Here is a 21,360-nt window from a genome sequence, read left to right on the forward strand (position 1 = left end):
CAATAATAGAACAATAATGACGCCTCCACAGAAGACATGATAAAGATAATGCAGTATACAGCTTATGTCATTTAATAACTCCCATCTCTGGTTAAATCACTTAGTTAATCAGAATTTCCTTTTCTTGGACACTGTATTGGCTCTTGTTTGCTCAGCTTCATGCCATGTTCAATATTGGGATACGAAAAAAGCAATCATCTATAATTAAATTTTAAGAAAAGAAAATAGTAGTATTTCTATATAGAAAGTTTAAAATTATATACTCTCCTTAGGAAGCACTCTCTAACTGCTTTTTTTAAAAGACTGTCTTTTTTTCTAAACATGCAAAATATAACACCATAAAAAATTCTAGTAAACGGTAGAGGGACAAAATAGTTTTCGAAAGTGAACAGCTTTCCTTTTCTGATACTATAGTTTAAACAAAATTATATGTATACCAGGAAGTTATATAATAAAAGCAAATATACTCATAGGAAAAAAATTTTCTAAATTATAATAGTAGCTATGTTGAGTGGTTTTATCAGTAGCGAGTTTTTTCTCTATTTTCGATATTTTGGTAATGCAATTATTTGAATGTAGTAATTTTAAGTCCCACGAGGGTAGGAATTTTTCTGTATCAGTTCCTGATACGTAATAAGCATTAGATGTTTCTTAATTAATGAATAATTAACAAAATTATTATATATTGTAAGATGTTAATTAAATACATAAAAGCATATTGCCCCAAATCATGACATTTTCATTACCAGTTTTGAAGGATGTTACAAAGAAGTAGAGCATGTAACCTCTGCTCTATTTTTCTTAGTGGAGTATGGTCAAGCACTTGATCTTTAGAGCCATGCTTTTTAAAGGGTCACTACTGGCTCTTTATTTAATTTTTTTAAAGATTTTATTTATTTATTTGACAGAGAGAGACACAGTGAGAGAGGGAACACAAGCAGGGGGAGTGTGAGAGGGAGAAGCAGGCTTCCCGCGGAGCAGGGAGCCCGACGCGGGGCTCGATCCCAGGACTCTGGGACCATGACCTGAGCCGAAGACAGACGCTTAATGACTGAGCCACCCAGGTGCCCCACTATTGGCTCTTTAAAGTGGAACCTTCAGCAAATTATTTAAACTCTCCCTGATTCAGTTTCCTTATCTGTAAAATGGACTCTAATGGTATCTCTTCCTTCATTGTGTGAGGTTCTGTAAAAATCAAATGTTTAGCACGTGTAAAGTACTTTAACACACAGCACATTGTAAGTGATACGTGAATGTTGAGCATTATTGCTATTGTGCTTGTTGTTGTTGTTGTTGTTGTTACTAAGGGAAGTTTAGATCTCTAGCTAGCTGGCCAAGATGTTGGATTCAGTCCCTAATGCCAACAGTGGTTTCTGCCTAATGGAACAAAGACTATTTAAATCTGATGGAGACACATTAAAAGGCTCTCAAAAGAAACATTAATCTTCAGACCATTTGTAAGATAGAGTCAAAATGTCTGCTGTGGAACCCAACGAGGAGAGTTTAAGATTCTGAGTTGCCACTCAGGGTGCAAATATCACATGGCTAAACCCCGTCAGTGGGCATGGATTTCCCACCTTCCTTGCCACAGCGTGGGACAAATTCCAGAGCCTGCTGAAGCCTGGGATGATGCTTGCTTGCAGGGATAAGGAGATGGGACGAAAACACCTGCCTGATAAGGAGTAGGAAGGGTTGAAAGTGAGAAGGTGGGGGACACTCCCAAGAGAAGATTTTCTTCTCCATCTTCTGTTCCCTCTCTCTTCACTCTGTGCCCTCACTACCATCAGATGCCTTAGGAAAGCAGAGCTCTGGGGGAATGGCAATCTTAGGACACCAAACGGAACAGGGCAGGTGGACTGGTGGTCTCCTGCTCTTAGAGTCATACAGCAGTCAAGGTCTTTGTTTTAGTTTATATTTGGGGCAATAAGATACATAGAATGTATTTTGTAGAGTTACAAGTTCAGCATCCAAATGGCGCCTTAAGTGTTTTTATTTATTATTATTGTGTTTTTTATTTATCAGATAAATGACTTCCTTTTTAAAATTTTTTATTGTTACGTTAATCACCATACATTAAATTACATCATTAGTTTTTGATGTAGTGTTCCATGATTCATTGTGCATAACACCCAGTGCTCCATGCAGAACATGCCCTCTTTAATACCCATCACCAGGCTAACCCATTCCCCCAACCCCCTTTTAATGTAACTTTGATAGGAGAAAGTGTAGTTGAAATTTGTTATTTTGATTTTCCGAAACACAGATGCAATTTTGTGTTTTTTCTTTAAAGTGGAAATTAATCTCACTAATGACTACCGTCTCAGTGGAGGAGTTTCAGAAGTGGTGTTCAAAGCAAGCAAGATAACTTTCCACTGGGGAAAATGCAATATGTCTTCTGAAGGATCGGAACATAGTTTAGAAGGACAAAAATTTCCACTTGAAGTAAGTCACTGGCTCTGCTGGCTGTTGTTTCATTTTCTAAATCATTGAGATTTTGGGTAGCATATAATTTGATTCATTTATAATCCAATTTTATAATTTATAGTTATATTTTGTTTCTTGGTTAAGGTCTTCCTTCCTCACTAGACTAAGCTCAGTAGCGCCCATACTTGATTTTCCACTCCTGGCAACCCAGAGCGCCACACTGTAGACGTCTGACCAGCCAATGCTGATGAGTAAAAGAATAGATGAAATTCCTTACACAGCTCAGGAGGGGGAAAAAGGGGAAATTTCTTCAATTTACTGGAGAATCAAAGAAATGCAAAATGAAATGGGAACATTTTTCAGCTTTAAAATTGGTTAAAAATATAATTATAATAAATAATGAGTATGCAGTGAAACAAACACTTTCATACATGTCTGGAGAGAGTATAAATTGGTAGTTTCCTTGTTTTTATCCAGAACTTTAAATGTTTCATTCCCAGTGCCCACCATTTCCACTTGTAACAATGTAGTCTAAAAAATAAAGACATGCTCAAAAATGTATGTGCAAAGATTTATTTACAATAATGAAAAGTTGAAAGAAAAGGAAATGATTAAATGGAGGGCTCCCGGCTGGCTCAGTCAGTAGACCGTGCAACTCTTGATCTCAGGGTTGTGAGATTACTGAAAAATAAAAATATATTTTAAAAATACATTATGATGGAATATTACAGATCTTGTAAAAATCATGTGTTTGAATAATTTATTTACACAAAAAGGTTCATCATAAGATATTAATGGGTTTTTCTTTTTTAAGATATTACTGCTTGTTAAAAGCAGAATATAAAACAGTATGCGCAGTATCTATATTCTGATTTTGTAAAACATGAAAACTAATTAAATAGTGACTAAGGGCCCAGAATCGGAGTCAAATGGACTAGGTTTGAATACTTACTTCACCATTTAGGTGTTAGTTATCGACATGACATTATACAAATATTTAATTTACCTAAGCTTCCATGGCTCCCTTGTGAAATTGACAGAAGAGTAGTAGCACCTACCTGATGAAGTTATTATGAGGATTAAATGAGAGAAGGAATTACTACTGTCGTAAAAATAATTGAGAGAAACCAAGAAGACATGAATAGTGATTTTCCCTGGGTGATGGCATTTTAGGTACCTTTTCTCCTCTCCTTTAAAATTCCCATACTTTTAAAATTATTTATAATGAAACTGTATTACTTTTATAGTCAAAATAGTTATTGATAATAAAAATAAGATGAGTGAATTACCTGCTATAGGACTAAAAAATTTTAATGTGGATAAGCACATTCTAATTTATAGCTTGTAAATTTACATTTTTCAATATATTAAATATCCCTAAAGAAAAGCGCATTTATCAAATTTGGTTTGTCAAAGAAATAAAAGTCAATTCATTAAACATATACATTGTCACTTTGGAGAGTTTAGCTCTGTCACAATACTACTTATTTAGAGCAAAGAGGAAAATCAAGAAAAACGCTAACAACAAAAAAAGCCCTGAGCCAGCAAAATAAATGGTACAGAATCTGTGCACTAAATCTCAAATATTTTTCTTATTTAAAAAGCCTCTCAAGTTCTCTCAGAGGGATTGTTTGTTGCTTTTCTTTCTTTAAACTCTCTCCATGTAATTGGGCAAGCAGGGAAATTCGGGGATATCCTTGACTTGGTCTTTTTTTTCTGGTCTCCTGCATCCTACAATGAGGTCTTAGTTCTGCCCCTAAATGATGTGGGAGGGCAGAAGAAAGTTCAAACCACCTTTGTCTCTTACTTAGATTGTTAAATGCCCCCCAACTGGTCTCCCCCTCTCTAGTCTTATTCTCCGCCAGACCGCACCCTCTTCCCCCCAGTCCTGCCACCTCCCCACCCCTGTTAGACGAAGCGCATCCAGTGTTCTCTGTTGCTCTCCAGAGCAAAGGGCTGGGACTGCCTCGTGGGCTTCCTGGTGTGGCCCCTGTCTGCCCTTCTGGCTCCGTCTCTTCTTCTCTCCCACATGCTCAGCTGCAATCACAGCCAATTACTTCCCACTTCCCACAGTTCTCCTTCTTTCTTGCCTACTGGCCCTTCCCAAGCCGGCCCCACTGACCTGAACATACATTCATCTCTTCTGCCTTTTCATCGGTCAGTTTGTAAGCTGCTCATCCTTCAGGGGTTAGTTTAGCAATCCTTTCTCTGAAAAGGCGTTTTGATCACCCAAGGCAGGAGCCACTTCCATCCTCTGCCCCGCACCTGCGGTTTCTCCGGTCATAGCCCTACCCAAGCATTAGTCTTCACAGAGGCTTTCTGCTCCTCCCTTAATTATTCTTCTAACTAGCTAAATTACCTGATTTCCAAGCTCATCACATGGGGAGCACCAAATTACAAGTGAGAGTAGGGGCCATTGTCAACAGACACATGGGCTGAAGTAGAAATTAACAAGGAATATAGCCTGGCGGCCAAAGAGGACACTTAGGATAAGGAACTTAACATTCTTCTTGGTATTTTTTAGATAGAAGCAGAAAGTCCTTGAGAGTTTCACCATTAATAGCATGCAGTATGGGGCACCTGGGTGGTGCAGTCGGGTGAGCGCCTGACTCAGTTTTGGCTCTGGTCGTGGTCTCCGGGTTGTGGGATCAAGCCCCAAGTCAGCTTCCACTTTTAGCACAGAGTCTGCTTGGGGCTCTCTCTCCCTCTCCCTCTGCCCCTCCACCCTGCTCTCTCAAATAAATAAATAAATCTTGTATTAAAAAAAAAAAAAACAGAATGCAGTATAATAATGTCCAAAAAAGGTAACTCAGACCATCAAGAAAGGCGTGTCCAATCAAAGAATGAAACCATATTTGAAAGAATGCCAGCAAAATAGTTAAAATAACATTTGATAACTTATTACATTAGATAATTGTTCTCATATATTATTACCTCAGTATTCCCTGGTAATGTCAAAGTGGTCATTTCTGTCCTAGATGTGTCTAACTTTGTATTTCCTTCCTCACTGAAGGATGATAAGTGATAGTAAATGCAGTTGTATGTATGTGTAATTGATGATAAAATATTTTGAAACTATACAGAATATAGAATTATGCAGTTTACAGAGTTTTTCAAATAGTATTCACTGAATTGGTAAATTATTTTATTGTCTCTTTGGTGACTTTTGTGATGTCTTTGTATATAATAAAGCTGTCGTTGTTACATTTCATAGATGCAAATCTACTGCTTTGATGCGGACCGATTTTCAAGTTTTGAGGAAGCAGTAAAAGGAAAAGGGAAGTTAAGAGCTTTATCCATTTTATTTGAGGTAATCATTATACATAGATTTAATGCTAACTTAATTCCTTCTTTAATCACATGATGTGACATATCAAAGCATACTTTTTAACAAATATAAGAGCTCACAAGTGTGATAACTGGTGATCATTTTCGAACAGAACAGTTGGTTGGCTGGTAGGTTTAAAAGGGGACTCTTGCATTCATTAACTGGGTACGTCACTTCTAGCTGGAGCAAACTGTTCGTGAGTGCACAGATTTGCTTATGTGTACATGCAAAGCATCATCAGGATATAGAGCAGAGACTGTGAATCAACATTTTTAAAGTGTACTTTTCTCAGTGGAAAATTTCAAACGTAGCTGTTTTTTGTTTGTTTTATTTGTTTTTATCTTGTGAAAAAAAAAGTATGCATTTGGAGGTTTTTACTTTTGGATACGTAAAATGGAATTCACTAATCTTTTCATTTTATTGAAGAGTTAATCCAATATTTTATCCCATTCTTAGAATGTCATTCTTCTTTAATAGGTTGGAATAGAAGAAAATTTGGATTACAAAGCAATTATTGATGGAGTTGAGAGTGTTAGTCGTTTTGGTAAGCTATTTGGAGAAATCTCTTTCTTCCAGATTTCTATTTTGGATGCATACGAATTTTTATAATATTCCAAATTCAGTTGTTCCAAAAGGAGGAAGGAAAGACCCTTTCAAAGAGAACCCATCTTTTTATACAATTTATACATGTCTCACAAAAGAACTTTTTATCTGAAATTTATTTATATATGTCTCACTAAAGAACATTCTTTCTGAAATTTTTGTCATGTAAAAATCATAAAATGTTAATATAAGTAGGAAGTTGAAGTTTTCTAATTTTATTCTTGAAAATAATCTAATTACATCATGCATTCAAAATGTATTTATTCTGGGGCACCTGGGTGGTTCAGTTGGTTAAGTGTCCGACTCTTGATTTTGGCTCAGGTTATGATTTCAGGTTTTGGGATGGAGCCCCAGGTTGGACTCCATGCTCAGCGAGGAGTCTACTTGGGGTTCTCTCTCTCTCTCTCTCTCTCTCCCCCCCTCTGCCCCTCCCTTGCACTTGCAAACGTGCACTTGTGCTCACACACTCTCTCTCTCTCTCAAATAAATAAATAGATCTTTAAAAAAATAAAAAATAAAATGTTTTTATCTATTCTGTCTGCATTGTACATTTGTTAAAGACTCTAATTTATAATCTGAAACCAGTTAATTTTATAAAAAATCATATCTTAAAGTGAAAAGAGAATGGTTCCTCAAGTTAAAACTTATTTCCTGGTCGTTTCCTCGACAGGCCCTTTGCTTTACCATTATGACAGGGTATTGGAAGGAGGCCAACACTTACATAGAAAAAAAAGATGCCGTATGCTTTGATATTGTTCTGCCTGCTAGCTCACGGATCTTGTCATTTGTCACAGCGAATGCTTGTAACAAGATTGGCAAGAGACAGCAAACCTGTTATTATTGTTATTTTATTTTTAGTAGGTATCCACACACACAGTATTAATGCTGCCCTAAGTTATTAATAAAATAAGGATTATTCCTCTCCGGGAAGCTGCAAACTCTTGAAATCAGGAACAAAATTCATATAGATCCTTTTGGAAAACAAAAGCCAGGCCTAGGATTGATTCATCTTTGTCAATCACATGTGAGGACCTTAACTGACAGAACTTTTCAGAAGTCAGGAATTTGTGAACTCAAGCAATGCTGCTTGTATTGGGTTTTTTTGAAAGGTGCAATCAACGCAAGATGAAGTTGTTATCTCCCTCCATCCACTAGATTGCAAAATTCAACACTGAATGCCATAAGCCACACTTAATTTTTCCCTCATTTAGTCAGAAAGTGGATTCTATCAAGACTGAAAGAAGGCAGCTGGCTTGAATTCCTACACTGAAACTTGTGTAAAATACGAAGTCTGAATGTTCCGGGGCCTGGCATCAGCCTGTGGGGCCAACAAGAGTGGTGTAAACACTGACCTGTTGGTCCTGACTTGGGTCACTGTGGCATTTTGGCCACTTCTTCCTGAGGTTTCTTCATTTATTTCCGGGGCTCTCTAAAAGGGTCATATGAGGGTCGTATGAGTTTAAGAACCACTTTGCTCATGTTCTTTGGCTAAAGTTTACTTTTTAACATTCACTATCTGCAAGCCATTGAGGGAGGCGCTTCATCAGAGCCCTTGCTGCCACATAATAACCTCCCTGAGAATCTGGATTGCCAACAACACGATTCTGCCCCTATCCCGGCTCTCCATTTGGAAGCAGAACTTACAGTCTCTCGGACTGCCTGGGAACACATCCTCATCTGCCCGCCATTACTGTTTCCTGTCTCTCTATCCTGCTGCTTGCGCACCAACTTCTTCCCTCTTCTTTTACCAGAAAATAGAATAATTCTCCATGTGTATCAGCTCACCCACTAGATACTTAATATTTCAATATATTCGAGAAGGACACCTGAGCTTTTACCATTGGTAAGTAGTAATAGAGCTAGGATCTAGCTCCTAGTCTGTCCAGAGTTTGTTCTGCCACACTGTGGAGACGTGTATTAGTGGTAAGTGTCAGTTTGATTTGAATTGGTTCTTAGACAGGATCCGTACAGACTAAATAAGTTAAGCCCTCCTAAAGGTAAATGTTTCTATTTTGACAGTTCTTAGACTAAATCTATTTCAGAGTCTAGAAAATCCCCTAGTGCCCAATAAACTGAAGGCTTCCCAGTATTAGCCCTCAGCCATTGCTGGTGGGAACTGAGACGACGGAAGGCAGGGCTTCTCTGTAGACAGATGCCGGAACTGCAGCGGAACTCCCGAATCCTGCTGCATATTCTCCATCTAATGTGAGTTGTTCAACAAACCACACTTAGAACCATCATCAAGATTATAAAATTTATCTTATTCCAATGTGGGCTGATTACTCATTTCCTATGTTCCTCTCCAAAAGACAAACCCATTTCCCGTTCCTTCCCTCACTCTTACCTTTCTTTCTTTCCCTTCCTTCCTCCATACCTGCTCTGTGTTAGGCACTTCCTACCCTTGGAGTGGAGAGAGAGAGGGTGAGGTTGCATCTATACAAAGATAGCATATTAATATTCCACAAGCAGAGTCCACAAAAAAAGAGAACTTTTGGTTGAACTCTTTCAAGTTGCAAAGGAAGAGACACACCCCAGGTAACATCATCAGTGATTCTCAAATGGGATTTGTCATTAGAACGATTTCTGGTGTTAATCTTAATCACAAATTCAGCCCAGGAATTTGTATATTGGAAAGTCCTCGCAGACCGTTTTGACATGGCACCATCTTAAATTTTACCGTCCTAAGTAGTAAGAGTTGTTTTTTTAAAAACATTTTAAAATTTAAATTCAATTAATTAACCTATAACGTATTACTGGTTTCAGAGGTACAGGTCTGTGATTCATCAGTCTTATATAATACCCAGTGCTCATTACAACACATACCCTCCTTAATGTCCATCACCCACTTACCCCATCCCTCCACTCCTCTCCCCTCCAGCAACCCTCAGTTTGTTTCCTATGATTGAGTCTCTTATACTTCGTCTCCCTCTCTGGTTTCGTCTTGTTTTATTTTTTCCTCTCTTCCCCTATGCTCCTCTGTTTTGTTTCTTAAATTTCACAGTAAGAGTTGGTTTTAAGTATTTAGTGGCTCTTCCCTAGTGCTTGACCCTATTGTGGTCTTTATCTCTCTCCCTACTCGTCTTCCCCCACCTGCTCTCAACCTCCTATAAAAGGGAGCAGCAGATTGATTGGTTAGTCACCAACATATGTTCAAATGAAGAGTGATTGAATGATCATAAATACAGCAGCACTGACTCAGGTGTGATTCTCGCCTGTGTTCACAGTAGTGAGGTGATTCAGATGAAGCAAATGTTTTTGCTAGACATATATTCAAAAAATCACCTTATTCCTATTTTCTCAAAAGACAGTGGTCTAATTGAAAAGCTCTACTGTAATTGAAAAGTCTTGTGTTATCCAAGACAAAAATTTAGGACATATATGTAAATAACATTTTTAAAATAAGGCACAAAACAGTTAGCATTTTAAGAAAGTTCTCCATTTCACCATCCCTATTCAGATCTCACCTCTTTTCTTCCTTTTCTGGCCTTTAGCTTTCTTGGTGTCATTTCATTTCCCGCCTAATTTAGCAGTGAGTCAATGTTTGGCTCCTTAATTAGTATTCTCCAAATTCACGTTTCCACAGAACATTTTTAAGATAAATTTCGTCTCCAGCAGAAAAAAGAAACAATTGTAGCACATTGATAAGATTAAGAAGGAGGTTTGTTAGGGGCGCCTGGGTAGTTCAGTCATTAGGCGTCTCCCTTCGGCTCAGGTCATGATCCCAGGGTCCTGGGATCGAGCCCCGCATCGGGCTCCCTGCTCCGTGGGAAGCCTGCTTCTCCCTCTCCCACTCCCGCTGCTTGTGTTCCCTCTCTCTCGCCGTGTCTCTCTCTGTCAAATAAATAAATAAAATCTTAAAAAAAAAAAAAAGAAAGGTTATTTAATCAACATTTTTCTGTTTTCCTCTAAAATCTTTATTATTCTGTTCACATGTAGATCTACATCTATTTAAAACTCATTGTGCTTACCTTGTGAAGTAGGGAATCATGATTCATTTTTTTCCATAGGAAACCAATTGATATAGCACTGTTTACTGAAAAGGCCATCCATTCCAACTACATAGTAATTTCTCCTGTCCTAAATCAAGAGTATGGGTCTGGGTTCTCTATTCTTTTTCATTATTCTCTTTGTCTGTCTTTGCGTGAATATTTCACTATCATGATATCCATAGTTTTATATAATGGGTCTTTCTACCTGATAATGAAGGTTCTCAGTAACTTTGTTATTGCTCAAGATTACCTTAACTTTTCTTTTCATTTCCATTTAAATTTTAAAATCAGCATCTCAGTAAATACACACACATACACACGTGTGCAAAAGCTTCTGGGATTTTGATAAGATTTGTTGACTCCATAAATCAATTTGGGGACAATCAACACCTTCACAATACTAAATCTTCCAAACCATGAACTTGATATTTCCCATCATTTTAAGATTTTATCTATTACTTTCAAGAAAGTTTTGTAATTTTCAATATAGATGTTGTACATATCATTTGTTAGATTTACTTGTATTTGATATTTTGTTGTTTTGAGTTATATTGCTTTAAATTTCATTTTCTATTGCTTGATATTGGTACATAGAAATATAATTAATTTTGGTATATTGGTCTTATGAACAGTGACTTTACTAAATACACTTATTAATTCTAAGCCTGTAAATTCTTTTCAGTATTTTACATATACAATCATGTATTTGCAAAGTATGATGGTATCATTTCTTCATATCCAATCTTTATGACTTTTTTCTTTTTCTTACTTTATTGCACTGGCCCAGCCCTCCAGTTCAGTGTTAATTAGAAATGGTGATAGCAGGATTTTTTTGTCTCATCCTTTATCTCTAGGGGTAAAGCTTGCCCAATAAGTCATTCTTAAATACAATGTTAATTACAGGCTTCTGAAGATAATCTTCACCAGAATAAGGTTTTCTTTTTGTTTTCCACAAACTGGCATTAAGTCTTCTAAAATGGTTTCACTGTATCTATTAAGATGGTTATATGATTTCTGAACATCTTTTATATGTAAAATAATCTCTCCAGCATCTTGCTAGTGTAAAGTTGAAACATTTAACCCTATGTAGTGATACATGTAAGGAAATTCAGAATATGTTGGTTTTATCACCATTTTTGAAATATATCTAAAATATTCTTAAAATTTCATTTATTAAATTTATAACAAACCAAATGTCTCTGTTTTGTAGAAGCTCTGAACTGCTGAGTTCCAGTATTGAGATTCCAACTGAGATATATTTTGTTACTTTGTAGGGAAACAAGCTGCATTGGATCCCTTCATACTGCTGAACCTTCTGCCAAACTCAACTGACAAGTATTACACTTACAATGGCTCATTGACGTCTCCTCCCTGCACAGACACTGTTGACTGGATTATTTTTAAAGATACAGTTAGCATCTCTGAAAGCCAGGTAATCTTGGAAATTCAAACAAAAGCAGTAATTTGAAGTAATTAAAAATAATTATTTTCTAAGCTTTACTACTAAATATCTATTTTAAAGCATTTACAGATGCCTTTGAAGCAGATATGCTAAATTGTATGTTAAATGATCTTTTTTCCAGTTGGCTGTTTTTTGTGAAGTTCTTACAATGCAACAGTCTGGTTATGTCATGCTGATGGACTACTTACAAAATAATTTTCGAGAACAACAATACAAGTTCTCTAGGCAGGTGTTTTCCTCATATACTGGAAAGGAAGAGATTCATGCAGCAGGTGTGTATTGAAATATAATTTTTTACTACTTTTATAGGTTCGATGTTATAGGAGTTAATTGTGGAATAATGGAAAATACACAAGACTAAGATTTTTTAAAATATTTGATGATTAGCTTTATAGCTTTAGATAAGCTATTTAACTTCTCTGAATCTCAGTTACCACATTTATAAAATAACATTTAAAAACAGCTGTTCTGGGGTACGTGGCTGGCTCGGTCGGTTAAGCGTCTGCCTTCAGCTCAGGTCATGATCTCAGGGTCATGAGATTGAGCCCAGTGTCGGGCTCTGCACTCAGCGTGGAGTCTGCTTGAGATCTTCTCTCTCTCTCTCTCTCTCAAAATAAATAAAATCTTCTAAATAAATAAATAAATAAAAATTGCTGTTCTTCCCCACACAAATAACCGCATCTTGCAAATGAAAAATACTGAGATTCAGTAAGGAAAGTGATTTTTTTTTTTAAACACACAGTAATAGATGGCAAAGCCACATAGACAAACTTCCAAATTCATTTTATGGTGTTTGTACTAAGAGCTCTAGGAAATGAATGACTAATGGGCTGAGGTGTGCAGAGCTTGGGGAGATCACTTCCGGTTAGGGTGGTCAAGAGCCTCTCCGATAGAACGACATTTGAGTTGAGTCTTGGTGCGTGGTTGGGGTTTTAAAGTGCTCACCTTTGTGTTGGCAGCTCTGAGTGGAGAGCATAGCACGCAGTAGGGATTGAAAGCAAATGCACTGAATTATTAATAAATAAAAAGGGAGTCTTTCCTCCAGTTTCCTTCTTTGGGGGAAAAGAAGTTTGTTAGGCCCAAGCAACGGAAGAACCCCAGGGGCAAGTTTCTGCAGTGCCCTCTGTGTATTTTGAAGTTGACCCACAGTCAGAAGCCTTTGAAAATGTCCGGAGGACACAATCAGGTGCATCTACTGACTTTTCCTTTTCAGTTTACACTGATAGTGGACTGGCTGATGAAAGAAATAGGTGAAGTGGCCTTTGCTTTGAGGACTTAAAACATTTCCAAGTACATGGCCTTCTTTGATCTCAGCTGTACAATGAATTTTTGGCCATCTATAATGTTAATCTAATAATCATCTGCTTTTGAAGAGTAGCATTAAAACAGCATGTTTTTATTATTTTAATGTAATGTTTGTGAGAATTACTTCTCCTTTAACAACAACAACAACAAAATAGAGCACAAGACAACAGTGATGAAGAGCTACATTTAACATGACCATAAATTTCTAATTGAATTGCCCCAAAGTGAGGAAATTTCATTATATTTCTACCAGCAATACTAAATACTATAACATTCTGTCTGGTAAATAATAGACAACTGATTAGGAAAAAAAAAAAAAAACCAAACACTACATTTAAGCATCTCCTTTTAGAAAATGCAATAGATCAAATAACAAATGAAATAAATTCGATTTTTATTTGCTACGTACTTTTCTCAGTTGTATTTTATTAAAACCTTTCAGTGGCTTTCCATTGCCTTTAGAATAAAACCCAAACCATTCATCATTGCATGGTCCTGTTTAGCACGTACTAGCCTTAGCATTTATTCTTTGCCATTAGCTTCCTTCTCTTGTGCTGACCGAACTCTTTGATGTCCCCTGAAGATGGAAGACCACGTTCTCCCACATTACATATTACATGCTATTTCCTTACCATGGCATATTCTTCCCTCTGTCTTCACTTGCTTGCCTCCTCCTCATTCTTCAAGACTCACACAGACTTTGCATCCACTGGGGAGCCATCTTTGAGTCTATCTCCATCCTCATCAAGTCTGGCTGTGGCCGGGGCATGGGACTCTGCACTCGTGAAGGTGCCAGGCCCACAGAGTACAAAATCAGTGATGCTCATCTGGAGTCGTGTCGTGTCCTGTGCATCCAAAGTGCACAGCAGTTGCCACAGATGACAATTGTCTGTTCACTTATTTGTCTCCCCCACTGGACACTGAGACCCATGAGAGAAGTAACTAAGTCTTTATCTCCATTGCTGGGCTAACATAAAGCTCTCATTCACCAAATACTCCCTGAATGACAGAAAGAATCCATTTTCATATAATAAAAACATAGCAGGGGTGCCTGGGTGGCTCAGTGGGTAGGGCGTGCAACTCTTAATCTCAGGGACTTGAGTTCAAGGCCCAGGTTGGGCATGGAACCTACCTTAAAAAAAAAAAAAAGGCATTGGCTTTTTTCACAAACTGGAACGATTGGATTCTTAGTTTTTCCATCATGAGTATTTGTATTCGACAAGTCTTTATTATCATTTGCCATGGGCATATTCCTGTGATGGTTTTCTTCTTAATGGACACATTATCCCCCTTCTACTTTCTGGTGAATTTGAGAATAAAAATTGAGGATTGCATTTATGTCCATGATTTAATCTTTATTAAATTGAATCTGAAAATAAGTTTTTTTACATGAACATTATTAAAAGGCAGGAAACACAGATAAACACACAGAAAAAATGAAAATTCCCTATAATGTCACCACCCAGAGATAACCGTTAGGAAGATTTTGGTGAATATCCTTCCAGGACTTTTTCTTAAATTAAAAATATATTCTTATATCTCACAAAAATGAGACTACAGTACATATATGTTTGTTGATTTTATTTTACTCGATGATACACATATATCGATAGTTAATGCACCATTCTTAATTTTTTGCAGTATTCCATTGTATAGTCATAACAATTTACTAAACCAGTTCCTCAATTTTGGATACTCAGGTTATATTTATATATTTTGATATTGTAGATATCTAACATTTTCATTTTGACCAAGAGAGAGGGGGTGGCATGAAAATTGTCAGAATTCAGCTTTCAGGAGATGCACTGTGGAAAAATATATTTGCAAAACACATTGCAAATAATTGCAAAAACCATGTGAGGTCTGTATATCTATGTAAACTCCTTGAGGGTAGAGATTAACCCTTATTCATTTTTGTATTCATAGCAGGAACTCAATAAGCGTTTGTGAATGAATGCGTATTTTACCAGAACATCAGTCCTCTATTTTTGCATTTTTATGTAGAGCTGCCATTTACTAGAGACATTTCTCTTTGGCATCGTGGAATGGACACAGAATTTAATAGAACTTTGAAGGAGCTAGTAAAAACTGTCTTTTAGATAATGAGAAACATGTGTGACTCACCATGCAAACACAGCATGAGTAAAATCAGTGAAGTTCAACATCATCCCATAACTTCCAGGCACCAGACGCTTTCCTGCTGCCTTCTTAGCAAGACTCTCCCACTGAGAAGCAGGGACCTCCTGAGGCACAGTGGGGAAAAGCTTGGGCTTTGAAGTCCAGTAGGCTTCTGGTATCAAGCCTTGCTGCCAGTACTTATTAGTTAAATAAAAATTGTCAAGTTACAGGGCGCCTGGGTGGCTCAGTTGGTTAAGCATCCGACTCTTGATGTTGGCTCTGGTCTTGATCTCTGGGTCATGAGATTGAGCCCTGCTTCGGGATCAGCGCTCAGAGGGGAGTCTGCTTAAGACCTCTCCCTCTCCCACTGCCCCTCCCCCTGCTCACGTGTGCTCTCTCTCACTCTCTCTCTCAAATAAATAAAGTCTTAAAAAATTGTCAAGTTACTTCACCTATAAAATTAGAGGTCAAAGGCCACCTTGTTGTGAGGTTTAAATGGGCTAAAGTTTGCAAAGCAGTACAGTCCCCTGAACATAACGTGTCCCAGACTTACAGCTGCTATTAATATAATGTGTGTATCTACACATTCTTGTGTGTGTGTGTGCACATACATATGGGAGCAAGCTATCACAAGTATGGGGTGCTATTCAAGTTTTCCATGTTTAAGGCTTTTTTTGTTGAATAAAATCATAAAAGCACTTCAGATCTCATTTGCTAGCATTGCAATATATTCAATGCAAACTTTTTTTTTTAATTTTATTTATTTATTTACTTGAAATAGAGTGAGAGAGAGAGAGCACAAGCAGGGCAGATGGGCAGAGGGAGAGGGAGAAGCAGGCTCCCTGCTCGGCGGGGAGCCTGACGTGGGGCTCGATCCCAGGACTGTGGGATCATGACCCTAGCTGAAGGCAGGTGCTCAACTGACTGAGACACCCAGGTGCCCCCAGTGCAAACTTTCTTTAAAAAAAATACAATATAAAATGTTTTTCAAGGCAGGTTTGCATGAAAGATTGTCCCTATAGCCTAATATTGTATTTGAGCTGTGAGAAATTTTCTGTACTTTCCTGAAAAATGTCATGATGAATTAAACATCAGTAGACTCACCTTCTTGAAGGTCAGTAGTTTTAAATAGCATTCATTAAGGTCACGTGTACGTAACGCTATGCGCCAACTATACGCAGAAAAGTGACCTGGAGATTATTTACTTCTTAGAAGGTTATATATTTTGTTGATGAAGTTACAGTGTGTCCCTAGAAAAGATTGACTGAATTAGGTAGAATCTGAAAGATTCCTTTTGGCTACTTATCTGAAGTGAGTAATGGAGTCCTTTCGAGCTACAAATCAGGGGCAGATCATTCCTAGTTACTGTATTTAACATTTGTGGCAATGTTTACATGTAGTTTTATTAAGACCTGCTGCTCCCTGAGGGGAAATCACGACCTTAATACTGGTTGTCTTCTGGGTCTGTAAATCTTCAAGTTCTTCACAACAATGTCATCAAAACACCTGTCTCCATATTTTTTGAAGTGAGGCTCGTCAGCCTCGGAGGAGGATGTGATGGATTTATCAGTGTGTATCACAAAGTACTTCTGTCACAGGCTGTGCTAAACTGCACCAAACTTCAGCTCCCTGGGAAATAACTGGGTAAGATCTAGTGACATCTTAGGTAATTGTGACATTTTCTCTGCCACTCCCCAAGAATCACCATTTTGTCTTTTTACCTGTACCCACAGTTTTACCCCTAGTCCATGGAGCTAAGGCTGGACCTTCTCCCTCAGGGTGTCTCTCCTTCTTCCAAGCCAGGCACATAGAACAGCAAACGTGGAAGGAGACTCAAATCTCCTTTGGCCATCTGCATCAACATCTGTGCTTCGCTGAGAGACTTGTCACAGCCAGAGTTGTCATGCCCTCTTCATTTGTATTTCTCCGTCTTTGTTTATTTTCCTTTTTTCCCACTTTTCCCCTTTAACACCCAGTGCTTCACTCTTTGGTACTTGCTCTGCAAGTCGTGCGCATTCCTCTGTGTGAGGCATTCACTCTTCATTTGAGAAAATACATGACTTTGTATCAGCTGCAAGTTTGTGAAACCTTCACAACTTTAATTGGGAAAAACGTGTAATTTTGAAAGCACAACCTAACTTGGTCTCAATGGCATATTTTCTAAAAGTTTATTTTGCATTCATAATGTAAAGGGTTTGGGACATAGACCCTTTATTTTAATAGATTACTAAATTTAAATGTTAGCAGCTATCATAGGAATAAGCTTCCTAAAGGCAAGAACAGCACCATCTTTTTTTTCTTTAAGATTTTATTTATTTATTATTTATTTATTTGACAGAGTGAGAGAGCACAAGCAGGAGGGGGGTGGGGGAGCAGCAGAGGGAGAGGGAGAAGCTGGCTTCCTGCCGAGCAGGGAGCCCGATGTGCGGCTCGATCCCAGGACCCTGGGATCATGACCTGAGCCGAAGGCAGACGCTTGACCGACTGAGCCACCCAGCGCCCCAAACAGCACCATCTTAATTTGTATGTCCAGAGTGCCTGGAACCAAGTAGATGAGAATTTAATGTTAAAAATCGGTTTTGAAGTAAGAACACTCACAGCTCCCTTACAAAGGAAACTACATCCTCATTCTTTCTATGTGAGCAGCCTTTGCATTTGTACTGAGGCACTTACTTGTAGTCTATGTGACTTGACATGGACCCCAGATTTGTCACAGCCTGGCTCATGGCCAAGGGCTTGCAGGAACCAGATTCTCCTTCTTGGTCAGTGTTCCTGAAAGAATCCGTAACTGTGACCCAGATCACGTGTAGCTTGTGGAAAGGAATCGGGCATGGGATTCAGTCCTAAAGAAGGAAATGAGGTCTCAGTATGGTGCTGAACTCCCTGTAATCAAGGAAATTATTTTTTTGTTACTATTTTATTATATCAGTTAGTATCTTGTATCTGGTGTCTGGGTAGATGTTGATCTGGAAAACACTTCCTTGATTTTCAATCCAGATAATGTGCTTTATAGAGTATATATCCTTCTAATATGATAAGCAAATTTCAATAAATATAAGGAAAACCTGGAAAATTTAGTGCAAATTAATAACTTATTCCATGGTCATTACCCAGTTTTTTGTTTGAACACCAAATAGTGTATATAGAATGAACTAGATTATTATTTTAAAAAATCCATTCCTACCTTATAGAAGGGCAGCCCTTTGGCAAGATCATAAACATACAGAAGCACAGGTTTTTCTCTTGAACACATTCTAAAGTATATTATCTTTTCCCTGTAAAATCCCCTCTTTCAGCTAGCATCTAAAAGATAAAATTTAGCTCAGTTTTATAACATATTACTAAGCTATTGATTATCATTAAACAAAAGAAACATTTACAAAGTTCCTAATTAAAATGTAAGTCTAAACTATTAAACAAATTACCCATAAGCTCTTACAGATTTATAAAGCAGACGCAAAGGAATAAAAACTCGATGACAAGGAAATACATGTTTCTTTTTAAAGTCCTACCTTATATTAATGCTGATTCTTAAAATTTGAAACGTCTGCTGATTTCAACTATAAAGGCGAACTAAACACAGACATCCAAACAAAGTAATTTTCTGCTAATTAGGCAGCAGTCCCTTGGGTATTTTTGCAGCTAATAATTTTATATTTTCTCAAGAGATTTTTGCTTTGTGTGCATGCATAAAACTTTAATGCATTTTAAGATAGCTTCATTTTGAGGGAAGAGAATAGTTCACTTTAAATGATTCCTACTCTCTAAAAAGAGGGATTGATTTTTGTAGGACAAAATCTATAAGTGATATTGTCCGTAATTGCTTTCAACCTTCTAAAAATGAACTCGGGATTCATTAGAAGCAAGATTGAGGCAATCCTCTTCCCCCACTGATATAGTTCACATGAGTAGCTAGCTCACTTTTGCGATGATCAATGATCTTCTGCCATCTGGTGGCCACTAAAGAAGTGTCACTAGATAGAGTAAGGACGATGTAGTCTAGACCTAAATCAGAATGCATTTTCTTATTCTGAATTCATGCTTTTTGATGAATTCATGTTTTTGGAGAATTGTTCTCTTACTCCCAAAGGAACACCTCACCCTAAATCCTTAATAAACAAACAAACAAACAACAACAAAACATAGTTTTTACAGTGAATAATCCTGTCTCTAACTCATATAAAGTTGTACGTGTGTTATTTAAAGTATATATTTTATATTTTCTGGGTCATTTATGTACCATTGCTAGCATAGCATACATAGGCTAAAATTCCTATTATTAAATCCTGTAGCTACAATTTGTTTCAATTTACAAGGTCAGTTGTTAGTTTTGACTGCCCTCTTGTGTTCACAAGCAAAACTACAAGCTAGTATAGACCAAAGGTTTTTTGGTCACATTCTGCCGCTGTTGTTGCCTTATTTTTATTGAGTCTTTGTAGCAGTTGACCATTGGTTGACTTATGTCAATTGCATGGTCTCATGTAGTGACTTTGTAACTTCAGGTATCTCCTAGAAGCAAAGCTTGGATTCTCTGAGCATATCAATCTTTAGCTTTAGAGACTTTTCTCCCTCTCTTTTGCAAGTTTATCTGGCCTATGAATAGAGTATATTTATTGCTTTGCTCCATTAGCACAGTATCATAAAATTTTTTAATTTTCATCCTCGTAATTAGTTCAAATTAGCACATTATGAATGCATTTCAGAAAGTATCAGAATACACTTTTTGATGGGACTAAATTTTTGGCATGATTCCAGCATGGGCTTGAATTCATTGTAAGAAGTCCCTGAACTATTTTCAAAGTATTTTTTCAGATCAGACAAAGCAAATCTAATTTCCTAAAATTAATCGCTTAATCTATTAATCTGTTAATGCCAAAGTGGGATTTTTGTCAGCAGGTCCAAAAAATACAGAAATAATAGTTTTAGTTGTTTTCCTATGGTTTTCTCTGATAGGGAATTTTAAGTTATTTCAAGGATTTTGAAACAACAAAATGTCTGATAATAGACCCTATTTTATCATTTTAAAGTCTCCTCATCCTGAGCTGAAGATACCTGTCAGGTACCAAACAAGAGAAATAAAAACATCATGAGCTTGAAGATATCCTTTTTTTATTTATAAAAATGAATTTATGTGCCAGATGTATTCAAGACAGTGTCCTAAACAGTATAGAAATAAAAAGCTGTGGCTCTTACGTTTATAACCTACTGCGGGACTCAGGACCTGTTCAGGAAAAAGTAATATAAGAGAACATGCAATTAATGCAAGAGTAGTGTTAAAGCAAAACAGACAGGTGAAAATGACCCAGCTCACTTCAGCAGAGATCAGGGCACGCATAACAGGAGGGAGCATTTGACCTAGACTTTTCCCGAATGGGAAGGTGGGATGCAGATGAAGGAAGGAGGGGAGGAAGAAGTGTTTCAGACATACGAAAGGTCATAAACAAAAACTCCACAGTGAAGAAGTTTAACTTTTTACCTTCTGTTGAAATAAAACACAACACATTTTCATAGAATATGTTTTACTTGTTAAAATCCTAGAAGCTTACAGCTGTATCGATAACTGTACTTTTTTTGTTTTGTTTTTTTTTTTGTCTCTGAAGTTTGTAGTTCAGAACCAGAAAATGTTCAAGCTGACCCGGAGAATTATACCAGCCTTCTTATTACGTGGGAGAGACCTCGAGTAGTTTATGATACCATGATTGAGAAATTTGCAGTTTTGTACCAGCAGTTAGAGGGAGAAGACCAAACCAAGCATGAATTTTTGACAGATGGCTATCAAGACTTGGTAACTCTAAGATCAGTTGTTTCATGGATTGATAACGTTATAGTTTAATTTTCATGGAAAGAACTTACAAGACTTTAATTGTTTCATGTATTGACAGCACTAGAGTTTAATTTTCAAGGTAAAAACTTAGAAATGATTACATATTGTTGCCCTAAATTTTGTGTGAAACTCTCCAGTGGGGAGGAGGGAAAGCAGAAACTATACCAAATTAGATCGAAACTTACAGGGTATTACCCTAGGTTCTTAATTGTCTTCGGTTACAGGAAGATCACAGCTTTGCCAACAACAACATTATAGTGTAGACGCTTAGAGAAGACTTAGGACCTAGAGTTCATCTAGTGTAGCC

The 21,360-nt window shown here is 37.3% G+C and overlaps 1 protein-coding gene across 1 annotated transcript in view; it reads left to right on the forward strand.

The window, feature by feature from the left end:
* The window catches only part of PTPRZ1 (protein tyrosine phosphatase receptor type Z1), a 168,117-nt gene that overhangs the window by 87,652 nt on the left and 59,105 nt on the right, over positions 1–21,360 (forward strand). Inside the window, exons 4-9 of the mRNA XM_035021005.1 lie at positions 2,291–2,442; positions 5,639–5,734; positions 6,230–6,296; positions 11,619–11,776; positions 11,928–12,078; positions 20,830–21,014. Of these exons, the coding sequence (XP_034876896.1) occupies positions 2,291–2,442; positions 5,639–5,734; positions 6,230–6,296; positions 11,619–11,776; positions 11,928–12,078; positions 20,830–21,014 (809 nt within the window). The remainder of the gene's footprint in view (positions 1–2,290; positions 2,443–5,638; positions 5,735–6,229; positions 6,297–11,618; positions 11,777–11,927; positions 12,079–20,829; positions 21,015–21,360) is intronic.

The sequence above is a fragment of the Mirounga leonina genome, unplaced genomic scaffold, assembly GCF_011800145.1.
Source record: "Mirounga leonina isolate KUSES-001 unplaced genomic scaffold, KU_Mleo_1.0 Mir_174, whole genome shotgun sequence".
NCBI classification, from domain to species: Eukaryota; Metazoa; Chordata; class Mammalia; order Carnivora; family Phocidae; genus Mirounga; species Mirounga leonina.